This window comes from Candoia aspera, chromosome 4 (assembly GCF_035149785.1).
Source record: "Candoia aspera isolate rCanAsp1 chromosome 4, rCanAsp1.hap2, whole genome shotgun sequence".
NCBI lineage: Eukaryota > Metazoa > Chordata > Lepidosauria > Squamata > Boidae > Candoia > Candoia aspera.
In genome coordinates this window covers 33,448,318-33,467,418 of record NC_086156.1, presented here as the reverse complement: position 1 = coordinate 33,467,418, position 19,101 = coordinate 33,448,318, and the positions used below count along the sequence as shown (strand labels likewise).

Genomic DNA, 19,101 nt, shown 5'->3' with positions numbered 1-19,101 from the left:
GGATTGCAAAGGATGTGGCAAATTCCCAAGTGCTGCTCTTTATGGTGAGGCAGAGAAGCTGGGAACTGCAACATCCAATTTTAGGGTCATTTTTTAAATCCTGGTGGTAACGGCATTTTTATTTACTTAATTTTATGGGAGGTATTCAAAAACTGCAGGCCCTGGAGCAGCCTGTTTTGGGTGGGGGGGCAAGTTAAGGGGCAAAATGTTGCTTTAAGCTTTTCAGGTGTTCACAGTGCTACATAAAACCTATTGAAGTCCATCCAATCACTTCTGCTAACAAAGCCATGAGGCTCTCAAACCAATGGAAGTTGCAGATCTTTGCATGTTAAATTCACAGCACTTATTAAATGCTATTATAAGTTATTCTTGGAGTAATATGGAATGGGGTTTTAAATATTTTAATTAAAATAATTATGCATATGCAGTGCAAAGCACCATGACTCCTGTTATGTTTTCATATTGGTAAAGTCCCTTTAGATACCATTCTTCAATATAAAATTACATCTACAGCAAGAAAGGCCTACTTCGTTGCCTCTCTCCAGCTTCCTTCTCTGTTCCATCAGAGGAAAAAAAAGTCTGCCATCATTCAAAAGTGATGCCTGCTCTGTGCAATAAGAATGCAATTCATAAGAGGTGACGCTGATTTGTCAAATATTAAATTTTTATTTCATATATACAAAAATACCTTTCTTAGGAGTTTTCAGGATTTCACAGTTTTGTACATTTCAACAATGATATACAACTTAAATATGAAAACATTAGGGGAATTTTTTTTTTTAAAAAAAGTAGAGCTTATCTGAATAGCACACATTTGCCCTATGGAACTTCACCAGCCTTCTCATGATCCTTTATCGGAATTTTCTGAACTGATCTAGGCAGCAATTTTCTTCTGATTTACAGCATGGAAAGACATTAAAATTTCCTATCAACAAAGTCCCACTTAAATCTTCTATTGTCCTATGTGTGTCAATGTTGGTGCACATGTTTAAAAAATGGCTAGCTGCTTAGTAAAAATCTTAAGAGCTGAAGCAATAAAAAAAGATAATGTATAAGCTTGACAGAACTCAGTAATTTGGAATGTACCTAATGACTTTCTATCATCTACCTTTAGAAACAAAATAATTCCCAGATAATAACAATCTCACAAAAAATTATAGATCTTGATTGGATACACATTCAACATGCATTCAAAGGAAGCGGTATGTCGGTGGCATCCAAGATATATTACTTTAATACAGATGCCAAGTTAAAACATCCTTTTTTTCTAGCTAATGCATTGTATTTCAAAAAAGTGTAACTCACTACCATATATGCCACTGAAGCCTTAATCAGACATTTCTCTTATCCTCAGATTGGAAGGGCAACACCTAACGTCATCAATTCTTGTACGATCAAGTATGATTCTCAGCCGTGTTACCTGTTCAGTGTGAAAATGTTCAATCTTAACAGTGGACAAATCTCTTAGCTGCAAGAAGTCCCAAGAAATTCAGTTCTGCCAAGAAAACCCATATAGAGCAAGGACTTTTAAGGAAAGAAAGAAGATAATCAGGCAATCTACACTTTTGATAATGAAATTGATATGCAAGAGTCCTTCAGCAAAGGATTGTTACCTTGTTGTGGTGCTGGAGCTTGAGCACCTCAATGATGCCATGAGCTAAACCATGAAGGGCCACCCAAGACAGGAAGGTCATGACAGAGAGGTCAGACTAAATGCGGTCCCTGGGGAAGGTAATGGCAACCCAACCCAGTATTCTTGCCGTGAAAACTAAATGGATCATTACAATAAATCGACTTATATCCCCATACCAAAAAAGGGAAACACTAAAGAATGTTCAAGCTATCGAACAGTGGCACTCATTTCACATGCCAGTAAGGTAATGCTCAAGATCCTGCAAGGTAGACTTCAGCAATTCATGGAGCGAGAATTGCCAGATGTACAAGCTGGGTTTAGAAAAGGCAGAGGAACTAGGGATCAAATTGCCAATATCCGCTGGATAATGGAAAAAGCCAGGGAGTTTCAGAAAAACATCTATTTCTGTTTTATTGACTATTCTAAAGCCTTTGACTGCGTGGACCATAACAAATTGTGGCAAGTTCTTAGTGGTATGGAGATACCAAGTCATCTTGTCTGCCTCCTGAAGAATCTGTATAACGACCAAGTAGCAACAGTAAGAACAGACCACGGAACAACGGACTGGTTTAAGATTGGGAAAGGAGTACGGCAGGGCTGTATACGCTCACCCTACCTATTCAACTTGTACGCAGAACACATCATGCGACATGCTGGGCTTGAGGAATCCAAGGCTGGAGTTAAAATCGCTGGAAGAAACATTAACAATCTCAGATATGCAGATGATACCACTTGGATGGCTGAAAACGAAGAGGAACTGAGGAGCCTTATGATGGTGAAAGAAGAAAGTGCAAAAGCTGGCTTGCAGCTAAACCTCAAAAAAACCAAGATTATGGCAACCAGCTTGATTGATAACTGGCAAATAGAGGGAGAAAATGTAGAAGCAGTGAAAGACTTTGTATTTCTAGGTGCGAAGATTACTGCAGATGCTGACTGCAGTCAGGAAATCAGAAGACGCTTAATCCTTGGGAGAAGAGCAATGACAAATCTCAATAAAATAGTTAAGAGCAGAGACATCACACTGACAACAAAGGTCCGCATAGTTAAAGCAATGGTGTTCCCCGTAGTAACATATGGCTGTGAGAGCTGGACCATAAGGAAGGCTGAGAGAAGGAAGATCAATGCTTTTGAACTGTGGTGTTGGAGGAAAATTCTGAGAGTGCCTTGGACTGCAAGAAGATCAAACCAGTCCATCCTCCAGGAAATAAAGCCAGACTGCTCACTTGAGGGAATGGTATTAAAGGCAAAACTGAAATACTTTGGCCACATAATGAGAAGACAGGACACCCTGGAGAAGATGCTGATGCTAGGGAGAGTGGAGAGCAAAAGGAAGAGGGGCCGACCAAGGGCAAGGTGGATGGATGATATTCTAGAGGTGAGGGACTCGTCCCTGGGGGAGCTGGGGGTGTTGATGACCGACAGGAAGCTCTGGCATGGGCTGGTCCATGAAGTCACGAAGAGTCGGAAGCGACTAAATGAATAAACAACAATGCAAGAGTCACTAGGAATCTTATCGTTAGATTGTTGTTTTTTTCCTCATGGATGTTGCCATTTTGGTAGTGCAGAGAAAGGATTATCCAAATCATAGTTTGTCACATTGAACTTTAATTGAAAAACTAATCCAAAGCAGTTTACATCAGAAACAAACAAAAATATTTCAATAAGACATGATGGAAGCAGCTTTTGAGATAGTTTAAGGGTTGCTTTGTTTCCTCTCAGTGTTTCCAAGACTTGTTATGGGAACTCCTCCCGCAATTGAACCAAGACAAAACAAAGCAGAATAACAACAATGTACAGCTGATGTAGACTATTTTTGACTCTGAGTAGGCAAAAAATTACTCAGGATTTGAAATTAAATGAATTTCAGACAAATACTGTTACAAAAAAGCTTCCTGCATTTTACATTTTTATTCCAAACGTGCAAAAATCTAAGATACCTAACTGCAACCCCATTTCACTTATGTCAGTATCCTATGCAGATCTGAACAGGACACTTTGCATTCAAAATTCTGCAGAAGAGCTGTCGCTGCTGATCCCACAAAATGATAAAACAGTGTCTCATTGTTCTTAGGAATCCCAAGCTTGCAATTGTTGGTAGAGTTTGCCAGAACTTGCGTAGATATCTTAACAGTTAAATTGTTGCAGTTCTTTTTTGAGCACTTTGGTTTTTCAAAATCTCTAACTACAAAAAATTATCTATACAAATATTTTGTACTTAATTGTTTAAACTCACTGCTCATCTGTGACACTAGTATGTTGAACAGAGATACACAGTTGTTCCTGAAGCATCATCATGTACTGCAATCTAAAACAAAAGAGGGAAGACACCCCTCAGCTCATTTTCCACCCCTGTGCAAATTTCTTATAGTTTTCCTTTATCATGACAACTGTCTTTTTGACAAATACTTTCTGTTCTTAAATTGGTTATTATATTCGTATTTACAAATTTAGAAGGCCAAAAATAGTTTAAAACAATAGCATCATTGTTTGAAGATCAAGTAGCTGGCTAAATAGAAATGGGAATTCACATTAAGAACTAAAATTAGCTTTAAGTCTGATTCAGCATGATTCGTATCTGCATTTTATTATAAATTTAATATAATGAACTTCATAGTGCTCATAAATTCAGTATGACCTTTCAGAATTCAGTTATATTTTTAAAGTTACCATAATGTATAAACAGGATAAACTTCATGGAAAATTAAGATTTTTTAAAAAGCTTCAACAGATAAGATAAAATGATGGATCACCTTTATCCTTCAGTGATATTTTAATAATGGCCATGCACTTTTATCGATTTTTTCCATTCCATAATACAGTTTTTGGTGAAACTGTAGAACAGAGCAGTATTTACTGATCCATGTTAAGTCTAGTAGAGGCAATTGCATAAACCAGTGTTTTCTACTATAATACAGGCATACCCATATATTTAACCATATATATTTCAATAATGTATTTACTTTGGTACAGATAATTATGTACCCTAATGTCAGCAAGCAATATTGTCTTCCCATTTCATGTACTCGTGTGAGCACACATACTTACTCCATTTTTATATTGAACATATGAAGTTACCCTCATATAACTTCTCATTTACTCTATTAATGGAGGGTAAATATACTTTATCCTTTTTGTAAAACTGGTATCTAAACACTTCTGATATATTCTGGATTTATTATTCATAGGAATTTGCAATATATCAGTTCAGATCACTGAATACTCATGAACTGACAGGAACTCTGCAGTTTCAGACAAAGATGCCAAGAGCTGAAACTAGGGCACTTAAAATAGCTGCTCTACCTCTGACTTACCCTCCCAATCAATCCATTCTGCACCTCATTTACTAAATGCAGCATCATGGTACTGTGCTTAGAAGCATTTTGTTATACCTCTCCAGCGCTGCCTTTCTGTGAGAGGATAAATACCTGGGTCTCTGTACTCAAAGTTTTAATTTCTTCATAATTGGGATTACGGTATCCATGCAGCAAAAACAGTGAATGGCCCCTATCATGTGCAGTGATATTCTGCTACTGAGCATATAGAGGTGTGGTTTTATATCAAATGCAGTAATTCCTATGCATGGCATGGATCTCTTCCTATTAGATATGGGACCTATGGCTTAAATTCCCACACTAATACCAAGGCTGAATTCTGTGATAAGGACATAATTTAAGCAGTTCTCCCAAGATCTTCTAGGGGTACCAGCATAAAAAGTCTTGCCCAGAGAGAATATAAAATGTTTCTGGACCAATTTCCTACTTTTAACAAGCTCTTTAGAAAGCCATTAAGACAACTATTGATGTTCTCTTTTTCTTCTTCCTGCTTTGGGCAGCAGGGAGTTTCTGAGCATTAAGACCAAAATCAAATTCCTTTAATTACTTACTAAGCTTTCCTTGAACTAAGGCCAATTTGAAAACCCTTCTGCTTTCCAATCAGACTGGATAATACAAATCAATTGGGCTAGAAGCAAAAGAGGAATGGAGTAGATTAAGTGAGTATTCTGCTTGAGGACACTTTATTTCTTTCTAAAGACAGGTCAGCTGGAATCTGAACAGAACTTTAATCAAGGTACTTAAAATCAGCTCAAACCTTTATCTAGCAAAGAGCAGTAGCAACAAACCAACTGGAACGTTGTCTAATGAAGTACTAGAAAATAAAGGAATGGGAAACGGGGTATGAGTTGAGGGTTCAGTAATGTCTCCCACTCAATCTCCAAACAATTTTTTTAATGCAATAAAAGTATACTAATTTCTACACTGTACTCTACTTCCTAATCCTACAATGACACTGAAATTACAGACTAAAAGTGTCATTTTGGGTACTGGCATAAAAATTTTCCAGACTCAGATATACCTATTTTTTTAAATACTTAACATCAGCCTATCTACACAATTAATGTAACAGAAATAAGTTTATCTAAAGTATTTCATATTGTTAAAAGCTAAATTCTAAATACCAACAGCAATTAAGACACAGATACTGTATGCAATAATTTGCATGACATTTACAAAATATACTTAAGTCTTTAAAAAAATACCGTAAAGGTTTTTTATTTACAATACCTTTTTGGTGTCATCATTTCTCTATATAAACTAAAAACTATCGAAACCCTGTTTCCTTGTGCATCTTAAAAGCCAAAATAATTAAAAGCTAGTTTGCACTGTTTCAGCCTTTTCCAATAATTCTTCATTGTTGGCATCTTACGTATGATACTTTGGTATTGAAAATAAGCTCTGAAATCCTAGTGGCCGTACTTGTATGGCAAAATAAATGAAGTGAGCAGATGATAACCATCTCTGGCCCTCTGCATGTCAGCAATGGATGGCTCTATTTATAATAGCAGGTATAATATAAACTATGATCATCAATTATTCCCTCTTAGTGATCATCCATATCTATATCCATGCAACAGAATATGTATCAGAAAAGTGTTTATGTGATCAGTAAGTATGAACCTAAGAGAATGAATTAACTTATCTACTAAAGGAAGTTATTAATGAACATTGTAAAACATGAATGCAAAACAAAAATAAATTCATTGATAAATAACACTGAATTTTAGCATTTGACAATAATTTTAGTTTCACACTCTATTTGGTGAATAAAGCCAGGTAACACAAAGTAACAGCTCAAAAGTCCCATCACATCACATTTTATAACACACAAAACCACTCATAAATACTCTGGTATAAACTAAAGGCCAGTCATAGGACAATATACAAATACAGAGCAAGGCTGTAATAAAAAAAAAAGCAGATTTTGTTCCTCTAAGCTATGAGTTTTCCACAACTAAGAACATACATCCTACATGCTGAGCCCTTGACTAAGACTCTGTAGCATAAGGCTCTTTCAGGCTACTTCACCATGATCTCAAACACAATGAATTTACATTATAAGAATTCTTTGAGAAAGTAATACTTATTGTATGGGTTGTAATGTTGGCTTTTTAAAAGAAGATTCTTAGGGAAAGTTCAAGATATTGCTTTTACATTTATGTAAAAAGGGAACGTACAGAAAAGTCTACAGTACATCTGTCTAAGACAAGACAACTGCAAAACATGGATAAACATTAAGCAAACACATGTCAGTAACACGGCTCAGTGCTGGTTGCTTCTTAAGTATTGAAAATTCTGCTCATGTCAAGATAATGCTTATTAGGACAAGGATTAGATATAAATAAAAACTGATCAGATGAAACATTTGATTTAAAACAGTTTTACAAAAACCTTTTCAAGTATTTTTCTCCTTATCACAGTGAAAATGTAAGATCAAATGTTTAAGTGAGTGACTGGAAAGTTCTTTAGATGAGTAAAGGCAAAGTAGTAAATCAAAACATTTATAAAAATGCTTCAACGCATTTCCTTCATGTGGTATGAATAAAAAGGTTATTTGTAAAAAGTTAGAAAAATTAAAATAAATTACATATTAAGTACACTTTCCCTTCAACATTTTGTATAAAAAATTTGACTAGCGTACCATTATTTTAATATACACAGAATAAAAACGTATCGGGTCCTGCCAAGTATCTGGCACCACTGTACAATATTTTCTTAGTATAGTGTTTGTTTCAACTAACATAGTATGATGCTTATATCATCTTCAAAAGAACTGTTAGTATACCCAGCTAATGGGGACCCACTGTGATTCCATCCTCAATTTCTCTGTAGCAGTTTGCAACTTCTCAAAAGCTTTGTCTAAGTTGTCATTCACAATAATCAGATCAAAGTAGTGACTATAAGCTCTCTGGATCCGTGCACTCTCATCAACAGTTTTCTTCAAATCAGTATCCTGTTAGAATATTGACACAAAAATAAAACAATACTATAACAAGCAAATGATGAGCAGCACCTGGGGACATATTTAAAAACTGAAGGCCTGCATTAAAATTTAGATAATCTTAGAGATCAGCAAGAAGAAAAAGCGTTTAAAAATTAATTCCTAAAAATACAATGAGAAAGTGAGAAAGTGCAAACAGCTGTTTAGGTGCAGCAGATGCTCTTAATTAGGATACAATCAAGACCTTGAGATTCCTATAATTAGGTAAAGGTAAAGGTTTCCCTTGACATTAAGTCCAGTCGTGTCCGACTCTAGGGGGCGGTGCTCATCTCCGTTTCAAGCCGAAGAGCCGGCGTTTGTCCGAAGACCCTTCCGTGGTCATGTGGCCGGCATAACTAAACGGAACGCCGTTACCTGCCCGCCGAAGCGGTACCTATTAATCTACTCACATTGGCATGTTTTCGAACTGCTAGGTTGGCAGGAGCTGGGACTAGCAACGGGAGCTCACCCCATCACGCAGATTTGAACCGCCAACCTTCCGATCAGCAAGCTCAGCAGCTCAGCGGTTTAACCCGCAGCACCACCGCGTCCCTTTTAGGTACAACTCTGTAAACATGCACGTAAGTTTGCAAAGTACTTTAAAATCTTTCTTAGGCAGAATTGTTTCAAGATTAGTTTATTACAATATATTGTACTGGATTTGTACTGGAAAACTTCCCAGATATTTTAGTTAATAATTAAGCAGCTACATTTTGTGCTAGGTCAAGCGATATGGACCAATGACTGTTTCCTGGCCCAATTTAATATGCAGGCATTTATTTACAAAGCTCTAGCAGCTGAGGACCAGGGTGCCTTAAAGACCTCCTTCTGTCACACTGACGTATCTAGTTATTTTGCCTGACTAAATGGCCTTATGGTTTACTTGTGAAATTATTTTCCACATTCTTTCCGTAGTGCTTCATATAATTTTCAGGCTAAATCTAGATTTAATTACATTCAGAATCATATTTGGAATTTGAAATTAACATTAGCTTTTTACCAATCTCACTGATTTTAATGGGCCTATTCTAACACAATCTGAATCCAAACTATTTACTATTTTAATGCATACTATTCTGGTCAATTTTAAATGAAGTTAAACTTACAACTTACAGCATCATTTAAGTGTCATGTTATGACCAACAGGAAATATCTCATATTTACAGGGACTAGAGGGATGTCCCACTTTTCAATTAAGTAACTACATTAGAATACTAATCTAGGAATGTTATTTGAATTAAAAGAACTACTTGCTCATTATCCATAACACATTTTAAAAATGTATTGAAAGCCAAAAGGCATCCTTTGCCTCACATCAGCAAGCTGCTTGTCTGCCAAGTTTTCTGGAACAGATGAGGCATTTATAATAAAATGAAACAACAATCATGCCTAGAAAGTTTAGTAAAAGTGCAAGAACTACAAATAGGCAAGCAAGAGAAGGAAAGGCATCAGAAGATGGTCAGTAGTATACTAGGCATAGCTTTAATCACATCAAAACAAACTAGTTTGCTCACACATATTTTAAAAAATAATAATTTCCCTTACTGTTAGAAGCTTGGTTGTAATTCCTGCATCAACCACAGCTTTGTGCATTGCACGCAGTGTTTCAAGTTCTGGAGCAGCAATAAAAACTACGTAGGGCATAAACTCTGATGTCCGCAACACTTTAAGTGCCTGGAGAGAAAAGAATGAGTGACCCGCTCAATTTTTTGGATATTAGGCAGCATCAGCATAACTTTAATATGCAGTTGTTCATGGCAGCACACAGACTAATATGTATTTTTCCCTATTTGTCAGTGTGTTTTAGGTCCCTTCAATCGAACAATGCCATCTATTGGGACACAGGAAGCATGCTTTCTCTGTCGCAGCATCTGCCCTCTGGAACTGCATCTCCCCAGAGATCCATGTAGCTGATGATGTTCTGGAAGTCTTTAAAAACTGGGCTGTTCTCCCCGAGTGTTTGTGGTACGCTGTTGCTGGTGGTGGTGGGATATGGGATATGGTGGTGAGGCTGTCAGATTCTCTCTGTATTGTTTTTCTGTTTCTTAAACTAAGCTGCCCAGAGTTGCTCTAGAGTCAGGTGGCCTCTAAATCTAATTTTAGTATATTTCAATTGTTTTACATTCTCAAAATGATTAGCAACTAATGGTAAGAGAATTTTATTTACTTATTATATTTATATCCCACTGTAATCTAACAACACTCAGTGACATACATACATACATACATACATACATCTCATACTACATTTGCCGTATCTTAATTACATTTCAGGTATTTCTGTTCGCACTTCATCAGTGAAAATAGCATTAGAAATATTTTAATATTCATTTCATTAAAAAAGCAAAGTAAGTGCAAATAAAAAGTGACTTGCCATACAACACACTGAAGCAATAAAAATGCATATGAGACCCAGCAAATAAAGAAAATGTGTGGAAGATTATAGTTAAGAATTAGTCCAGACAAAATCTTGTTCGAAAAGGGAGTTTTTTTATTATGTCAAAAAGAGGGCACGGCAGCCAGTTTGGTGAAATGGTTAAGGCATCAGGCTAGAAACTGGGAGACCATGAGTTCTAGTCCCACCTTAGGCATGAAACTAGCTAGGTGACCTTGGGCCAGTCACTCTCTCTCAGCCCTAGGAATCAGGCAAGGGCAAAAAACTTCCAAAATCTTGCCAAGAAAATCACAGGGACTTGTCCAGGCAGTTGCCAGGAGTCAACACTGACCGGAAAGCACTCCTCCCCCTCCCAAGAACCGTCTCTTGGAGTGGACTGTCAAAGCCCAGGTTTCCTCTAAACCAACAATTTGCACATCCTAATTTGGGCTCAGAGCCACATCAAATTTTGAGGGCTACGCAAGGGCAGGGGTGGGGGGACTACCCCCCAAACTGAGTGGAGGTAGGGCAGCAATTAAATTAATACTAATTTCCCTCCCTTCTCCAACCTTTTAATTATTGTGATGGAGCAGTTTCTTCCAAATAACTTTCCAATGTATGTACACACATACAATTCCTAAGCAAAGAAGTTTCCCTCCCACTGCCTCACTGAACTGACTTTAAATCTCTAGTTTTCCAGACGTTAAGGGAGCCAGTTTGGTCTAATGATTAAGACACCGGACTAAGAACAGAGAGAGCTGAGTTCTTGTCCTGACTTAGGCCCAGAAACCAGCTGGGTGACTCCTGGGAGAGTCACCCTCTCTAAGTTGTAGAAAGCAGTGGTGAATCACTTCTGAAAATGTGGCTAAGAAAATGGCATGAGCTTCTTCATGTAGTCACCAGGAGTCAACCTCAAAAAATCAAACAAAAGAAACAGAGGCTCAGATTTTATCCTTTACCCATCTACTGCTACAACACAATCTTGTTGTAATGTTAGACTACAACTTTGGAGACAGTAACCAATATTGGCCAAGGAAGGTGGACAAAAATACAGTAATGGTAGTGAATGTAAGCTCAAGAACTGTCATTATGAAGCTCTGAATGCCAATCTATTTGGCCTTTAGCTCAGCCTTATAAGCCACTTCTCATTTCAAAAGAACAATGAAAATTCGACCCCTACAGTGAAGTCACTGGAGCTCCTCTTTCAAACATGTAACGTTCTTGCTCTCCTCCAGAGACAATGGGGAAATCCACAAGTTGCAAAGTTCCTCAAGTGGATGGGACTGAATTTTTTAGACTTTTTTTTTTTTCATATTTGCAGTCTTGGAGGGATTATGAATCATAATGGGCACTTAGGCCTTGTGAACACAGCCTTTAAGACCTGCTAAAATCAGGAAAAAGATCAGTGCTGCTCACCCTGGTGAAGTCGCAACATCATTGGCAACATCAAGGCATGACGCAGCCCCCACCCCTTGTTGAAAAAGAGAGCCTAGTCTCTTCTGAAATCTGCTCACTGCTCAGATTAATGGAGTAACATAAATTCCAACTCTTAAGAATTTCTCTGATTTGGTGAGGTGCAGCATTTTCTCTTTGATACTTGGAAATTAAAGTATTACACCAGCATACCTGTGGATTCACATCCAAGATACATGTTCTTCCAGTCTGAACCACTTCAATGATAGAATCTATTTTGGTGCCATAAAGGTTTCCTTCATATTCCCCATGTTCTAGGTATCTTCCTGCTTTAATATCTGCCTCCATTTCACTTCGCGACACAAACCGGTATGCTTGTCCATCTTTCTCATCATCCCTCGGTTTCCGTGATGTAACTAAACAAATTGACATTTGTGCAAAACAACATACAAAAGCTACTGCCAGTGTGCTTTTATGTAGTAACTCCTTATAGAAAGACACAAGGACCTGAATACAGTAGATTTCCTGTACAAGCAGAAAGGCTCTTCAGTCCAAGGGTGGTTTCCTGTTACAGCTCATGAAATAATTCCTATGTTCAGGAAACATGCCAACCCTCAGGTACAAATCTGGGAGAAGTGCTGGGGGCTGCTGAAGAAAGGAGGACACAAGAAAGCTCCAGAAATTAGGCTTTTAGTCTGGAGCACTTTTTTAATTTGCATTTTTGTTTTCCTTCTAATTTCACGACACTCTGGCCTCTTACTCATCTGCATCTGGAAAAATAAGTATTTTTACCTAGCTACCTATAATTAAAATGTTTAAATAAACTTGTATACAAGCAGTTTAAATACCAATCTGTAGAATTTGTTATGTAATACATCCCAAAGTATGCTCAGAAGTATTTAATGGGGCTTATTCCCAGATGAATATGCTTTGAAGCACAACTCCGCCCAGAGTCCCTCATTTGGGGGAGATGGGCAGTAGCCCATTTGAATAATAAATAAAAAACTATATGTTTGCTGACATTATTTTACTGCCAAACATATAAAACTAAATGGCCAGTGTTAGAAAAATGAACTAGTTTCACAATTTCAAGTGCATCTATTCATAGTATTTTAACTTGTAGTTACACTACCTTCTTATTTTATAATGTCAACCTTGAGATGCAGATTATCAGGGACCAGAGAAATATGTTTAATGAATCAATGTAAAAAAACCAAATAAACAGAGGGCTATAAAAACTTACATGGTACTGTGGTTCCAAACTTTGTGGGATTCAGTACAATAAATCTGTTTTTCAGACTTCTTCGGCCAACTCCTTGGGCTCCTATTAAGACCAGTGTTTTTCTTTGAAATGGAGGCATTTTTGCTACTTCCTCATATATCTGAATTTCATGTCGGTCAAATTCTAGATGCAACAGTACATGTTAAAATCAAGGCAATGTGAACATTATATACATTTCATAACTCTAGAGATTACAGTCCACCATCAGCCATGAAGCTCATTGGGTGACTTTGGGACAGTCATTCTCAACCCAATCAATTTCACAGTGTTGCTGTGGGAACAAGATACATTTTGTATTGCACTTAGAGATAAAAGCATAACAAAAATATTAAATACAAAAAACATTTTTTGGAAAATAAAGATATAATAGGAACTAATGTTGTTGCTAGAGTCTTGCACTATATAAGTATTTCCTACCATTCTTATATTGTTTCTATACCATCCTAACAACTTTGAATTCAACATTAATCTGAAAAGTAATCACTATCCCACACAACCCAAACAATTCAAAGGCGTGATGAGACCCTCTGTGCATTAAACCCTTTCACAATAAGGCAGGATGTAAGGACATAATGAGGCAATTCCAAGGATGCAATCTCAGTCTTTCCATTGGATGCCAAAAAGCAACAGAACCAATACGCAATTCGGTATGAATTTATCTATTTGCAGGGCTTATACGGCTGCCTATCTCATGTAATGGCTCTAGGGGGCTCACAACAATCTATAAAAACATCGTTAAACACAAAAGTACCCTTCCTCCAGGTGCCCAACCAAATACCCTTGCAGCTCAACACCCATCCTAACCCAATGCTTGGGAGAAGAGCCAGGTCTTCATGGCCCTCTAGAAGGCTAAAGGATAGTGATCCCTCAGATCTCGGTGGGAGGCTGTTCCAAATGGCTAGGATAGCAAGAATGCACACCTCTGAGGTCCCATCAGGTGGCAACATTTAAGGGAGGGGGCCTGGAGTGCACTCAGCCTACCTAATCTAGTAGGAAGGGCAGATACCCTCAGGGAGAGGTGGTCCTGCAAGTAACCTGGCCCTGTGCCACACAGGACTTCAAAGATGATAACCATTTTTTATTATTTATTCTTTTCCAGCATTGTAGATAGCACAGAGCTATATAGGTATTTTCAGGAGGGGGGTAGTACCCAACCTGACCACTGAAAGACATGGCAGAAGGTCCTCTGCAAAAAGTTGATAGGGCTGGGCCAAACATTACAACTGATTTAAATTTAAGCTTAATTAAAATTAATTAGATATTACATGCTAATATCAGACACATTACAAATTATGATTTGATGACAATTTTGAAAAAGCTCTGGGTGATAGTACATGTGGCCTGGACTTTCAGATTCTACACCTAATTTCATACAATAGTTTTCAAATGAATAGTATTCTGTGAACATAGATAGGTCAACAGAGTAACATTGCTAATTATATGAATGAGGTAATATGTGACAGCTGCAGCTTGTCACAAGGGGTAAAAAATGTTTTCCTCTAGTAGGATTTCTCCTACTGCATGGTTTGTTTGTTTTTTAAAGTACAGTATAGGAGCCCTGTGTTCCCAATTACATCTGGGGAAGTTAGATGTAATTGGGAACATGGGGCTCCTATATTATTTTAATACAATAGTAAAAAAATCATTAATGTGCCCCATTTCAGTTTAGTATTAAAAACTAGGTGCTGAATCTGAGAAGCTAAATTACCAGTGAGTTCAAAAATTATTTGAATTATAAAATAAATTAGCAAACAATATAAATGCAATTGTCTACATGGAGGAAAAGTCAGGTCAATTTCATTTGGAATCATTTCCTGGATTTGTATGTATAGCAAGTGGAGAGCAAAAGATATAATACAACAGCACAAAAATATAGAATAGAACCTTGTATTAAGCTTTAAAAACTGAATACACACAAAAAAGCTAAATGAATATAAATTTTTAAAAAGTTCCTGCTAAATTATTTTGCTGTACTCTAGTATATAATGCTGAAATTCACAAACCTGCATTTCTAGTTGTGAGATACATCATTTTCTTCTTCTTTTTACTATTTATTGTTCCACAGAAAGGACCTGAAAACAGACAAGATGTTTTAGAAATTACAATTTGTTATATTACTTTGGAACAAAGTCTTCATTTACTCCATTAAAAACTGCATCACCCTGACTCCTTGTAACTGCTAAATTTGTTTTATATAGCTATAACAAATTATCTAGACTTGTGGATATAATGTGGATTTAATTTTGTCTATATACCAGCAGGTGGCAGAAAGGCTTCAGAAATTAGCAAGCAAGTAAAATGTTTTGATTCTTAATTTGTAATTATGGACACTATTAAAAGCCTTAATGCACTCCATTATTCATAATGTATGGAACTTGGAGAATGAATGCAATACAAATAATATTATTGTGTTCCTTACTTGAATTGTCCCAGTCCCGTCTAACAAATGCTTTCCTCTTTTCTTCCAAGAATTGGCTAGGAATAAGTCCTGCACTTCCTCCTTCTTTGACATGGCTAGCCTGAAATCAAATTAAGCATGTAACAAAATTGATTTTTGCATTAGAAGTTGTAATGTAGCCAAAAGCAATTTAATGTTCAGGTTTGTTCACATCAGCAAGTTGGATGCAAAGCACTGTAACACAAGTAGTGGGAGATATTTGGAACATACAAATTAAGTGCAGCTATAAGAACAGTTGGGTTTTCTAAAACAGTGATCTCATTTCCCACCTTTCAAGAACTAAAACTGATTTTTCAGTAAACATTCTAAAGTGTAGTTTTGATGCTGACTGAAGTCCTAAAACAGTGGATGTTAAAAAATGCAATTTTTTTAAAAAAAATCTCATCCCAGCCCTGTACTTTCATTATATCCGTTGTATAAATGACAGAGATCCACTTTAAATTCAGGATCTCTTACATGTTCCAAAAGTCTTTAGATACTGATGTCCACAGCAAGCCAACATGACACCAAAAGTGTACACACCATGATGTCACAACACGCTTTCTGTCACTTGAGTCCCACCCCATGGACATCTGTGCCTGGAAAGAAGGCTAAACAATGCAAACTGCCTAATAAATGCAGACCATTCAATCCATAAAAGCCAAATATATCCTGAGGAAACAGATTTATCTTGATAATTTCTAACCATGGAAGGGGAAAGAGAAATCAAGGAAAGGTACCCTTTTTCCAAATGCTTAGATGAATTCTATGTAGTCTCTCTTCCATTTGTATTCCTCCTGAAACATCAAGACTGATAGTCCCTCCCATGACAAGAACCCCAAGGCTAGTTTTGCTGGAATGCACCGGACAAAAATTTAGGAATGTGTCCACATAAATAATCTAACCATACTTTTCTTATAACAGATGCTGGAGGATGGCCAGGAACAAATCCAAAGGCATTAACTATTTCCTTTCACAGAACTAAGGTAACAAGAACTTTTCCTTCTGTAAATATACACTTTAGACAAGCCTAACTGGTGCACCAGTAATTTTTGTTATCTCTCACACTAACACACAAACACACACACAAAACCCATATTTTTGCATTTTATGCATACATATTCACACATGCACAAAGAAACCTGTCCCAAAAGCATGGAGGCTTTTTTACTCATAAGCTCCATAAAGGCCGCTAATACTGTATCCTTTTAGGTTACACTTATATAACAATTAAACAAGCAAACCACATCTGTGCGCCAATAGGCTTTGTATAATGACTGAGCGTAGCAGTCGTAGATGATCTCAAGACAAGCCTGATAGTATCTCCATCTTGTATTGGGATACTATTACAGACAGAATTAAAATTGTGACCATATAGGAGGGATAGACAAATGATCTGCCCCACTTTTATGTAACAGTTCTGAATTTCTGTCTGCAATTATATTTAATAGTAATTCCTTGCAACATCCAGAGTATCATTTTTTAAATAAATGCATTATATATTTAATCAGAAGATTGGATTAATACATAGATGATTTACATTAAATTTAACAATCTCTAACCTGCCACCAGTTTGGGTCTTCTCGATTTACAATCTGAAGAATTTCTCCCTTGGAAAATTTAAGACCAGCTTCTTTGCATGGAATCAGATTATCATTGAATGGATTATAATCAAAATGACACTTCACAAATACCTGAAACATAATTTTAAAAATACCTTCAGAACAACAATTCTAACAGACTTACAAATGCTTAGCAAATTTATAAGTTGCTTAGAGTGTAACCATTTTTTGATTCAGCAAAATTCAGAGTCCAGAGGACAAAATTCTGAAAGACAATTAAGTTTCTGTCAAAGATTCCAGCTGTGAGAATCATTGGGACACAAATTACTGCTGTTAATCTAGTGGTCATATAGAATCTTATGATTTGTGTTTTAGTCATCCCAACTATTTTTAGATGTTGATACTTTCAGAATGCAGTCAAGGGGGTGCTGAAGCAAAGCCAATATTTTAATTAAGAGTGCCAGGATTCAGACTTGCATGGAAGACTATGCCATCTGCCACAGAAGAAAACTTTGTCTCACAGGAGTAGACAAAAAGGTTACAACTGATTAGTGTCATAAGATAGTGTATTTTTTATGTGTGTGGGTGACTTGCCTTTACATGCAATAACCATCTCAATGATTAATCAATCAATGAAACAATTAGTTATAATACAATACAATTTTAAATATATTTTGTATATAGTTTAATGCTTGTTCAAAGTTCATCAATTTATTTTATTCCACATTTTACAGTAAGTTTTCAGAGTTGTTTTTATTTCATGCAGTAAGTTGCACTGTCTCTTATAAACAACCAGAGACTTTTGAAAAAAGCATGATTGAAAAGCAGTGAACGCTTGGAATGCCTACAGAAAGCTTCGCAAGACTTAAACTCAGTTACAAAAGTGATACTTTCCAAATATTTCATCAAAACATTTTAGGTTGATTCAGCAAATCATGGTTTTGAAAAGACAAAACTACTTTTTATGTAGTGAGATTTTATTTTCTTCTTTTCTTACTTGGGAACTAGACCAAAACTTAGTCAACCACACAGTATAGGCTTTAAAAAATGTTGTTATCACTGCCTAGGCATGAATATTTTTCTACTGATAAGGTTTTAAAATCAATGGAAAGTTGACATCCCAGATACATGTAGAGGAAACGTAATTATAATAAATTGTATTCTTACACCCAAAGGCCTGAAACATAGGATACAATCAAACACTGCAAACTGCAACAAGATGATACAAAACTATATAAAAACATTAGAATGATTAATAAATGGGCTATAACTGGGAAGACTTTGCAATAATAGATGCCTCATTTTCACTGCTGCTGCACAATATTTTGCTACCACCTGAATAATGGAAAATTTAACATCCAAAAATAGTAACATAAAAATTGCCAGTCCACCCAGGGTATTGTTGAAGAAAAGACAGAATATACACCTTTTGGATATCCCTGTAAATGTCACACCGTAACAACACGTTAGGCTATTTCAATATCCCCTGTTCTATAAGGGCTGACATGTTTCTCCAATCTTCTCTGTAGTAATGCCAAAGGGAGTGTATTATACCTAGCTCAGAAGGAACCTTTCCATAATTCGGGAAATGTCACCACGAAGAGGCTAATTCGCCACTCCCCAGGATCAACCAGGTCCTACTTCTAAAGAGATTACCTATTTATTTCTGTCTAAATTTCAGTATCATTTTGCCTCTGTAGGAATATATGTTTGGCATGCTCATACGCCAAGGATCTAATGTGCTCTTTGGTAATCCCAATATCTTTCATTTTTGTTCAATGAGATTATTCCACTTTAGTGTTCAGTTTAATTGTTATTAATGGAAAGAAGCCTGGGGAAACAACTGGAGTTTTAAGTAGTAATTTAGCATTAGTCTCCATGTCCTAACCTCTATTTTTGGGCATCCCAATTTCTAACCTAAGGAGGACACTTATAACCTCTCTCGGTGCAGTGAGAATAGTCCTCAAACATTTAGTCTTGGCTACATCAAGGGTGTTTTTCTCAGCGTAGAGCCCCAGCTGGGCATTTTAGCTTGAAAAAATTTCAAAGCACCTGGAACTACATCACCTCCTTTTGTGAAGAAAA

General features: G+C 36.6%; 2 protein-coding genes across 3 annotated transcripts in view; one reads left to right on the top strand and one right to left on the bottom strand.

Annotated features, from left to right (window-relative positions):
• GSDME (gasdermin E) overlaps positions 1 to 19,101 on the top strand; it is a 51,017-nt gene that overhangs the window by 28,207 nt on the left and 3,709 nt on the right. Inside the window, exon 10 of the mRNA XM_063303773.1 lies at positions 16,379 to 16,440. Coding sequence (XP_063159843.1) covers positions 16,379 to 16,417 — 39 coding nt within the window. The 3' untranslated portion in view covers positions 16,418 to 16,440. The remainder of the gene's footprint in view (positions 1 to 16,378; positions 16,441 to 19,101) is intronic.
• The window catches only part of PALS2 (protein associated with LIN7 2, MAGUK p55 family member), a 47,518-nt gene continuing 31,641 nt past the window's right edge, over positions 3,225 to 19,101 (bottom strand). For both annotated transcript variants that reach the window (XM_063303768.1, XM_063303769.1), the window contains exons 6-12: positions 17,017 to 17,148; positions 15,437 to 15,536; positions 15,021 to 15,089; positions 12,979 to 13,140; positions 11,949 to 12,151; positions 9,494 to 9,622; positions 3,225 to 7,921 (exon numbers count right to left, since the gene is read on the bottom strand). In XM_063303768.1, coding sequence (XP_063159838.1) covers positions 7,745 to 7,921; positions 9,494 to 9,622; positions 11,949 to 12,151; positions 12,979 to 13,140; positions 15,021 to 15,089; positions 15,437 to 15,536; positions 17,017 to 17,148 — 972 coding nt within the window. In that variant the 3' untranslated portion in view covers positions 3,225 to 7,744. The remainder of the gene's footprint in view (positions 7,922 to 9,493; positions 9,623 to 11,948; positions 12,152 to 12,978; positions 13,141 to 15,020; positions 15,090 to 15,436; positions 15,537 to 17,016; positions 17,149 to 19,101) is intronic.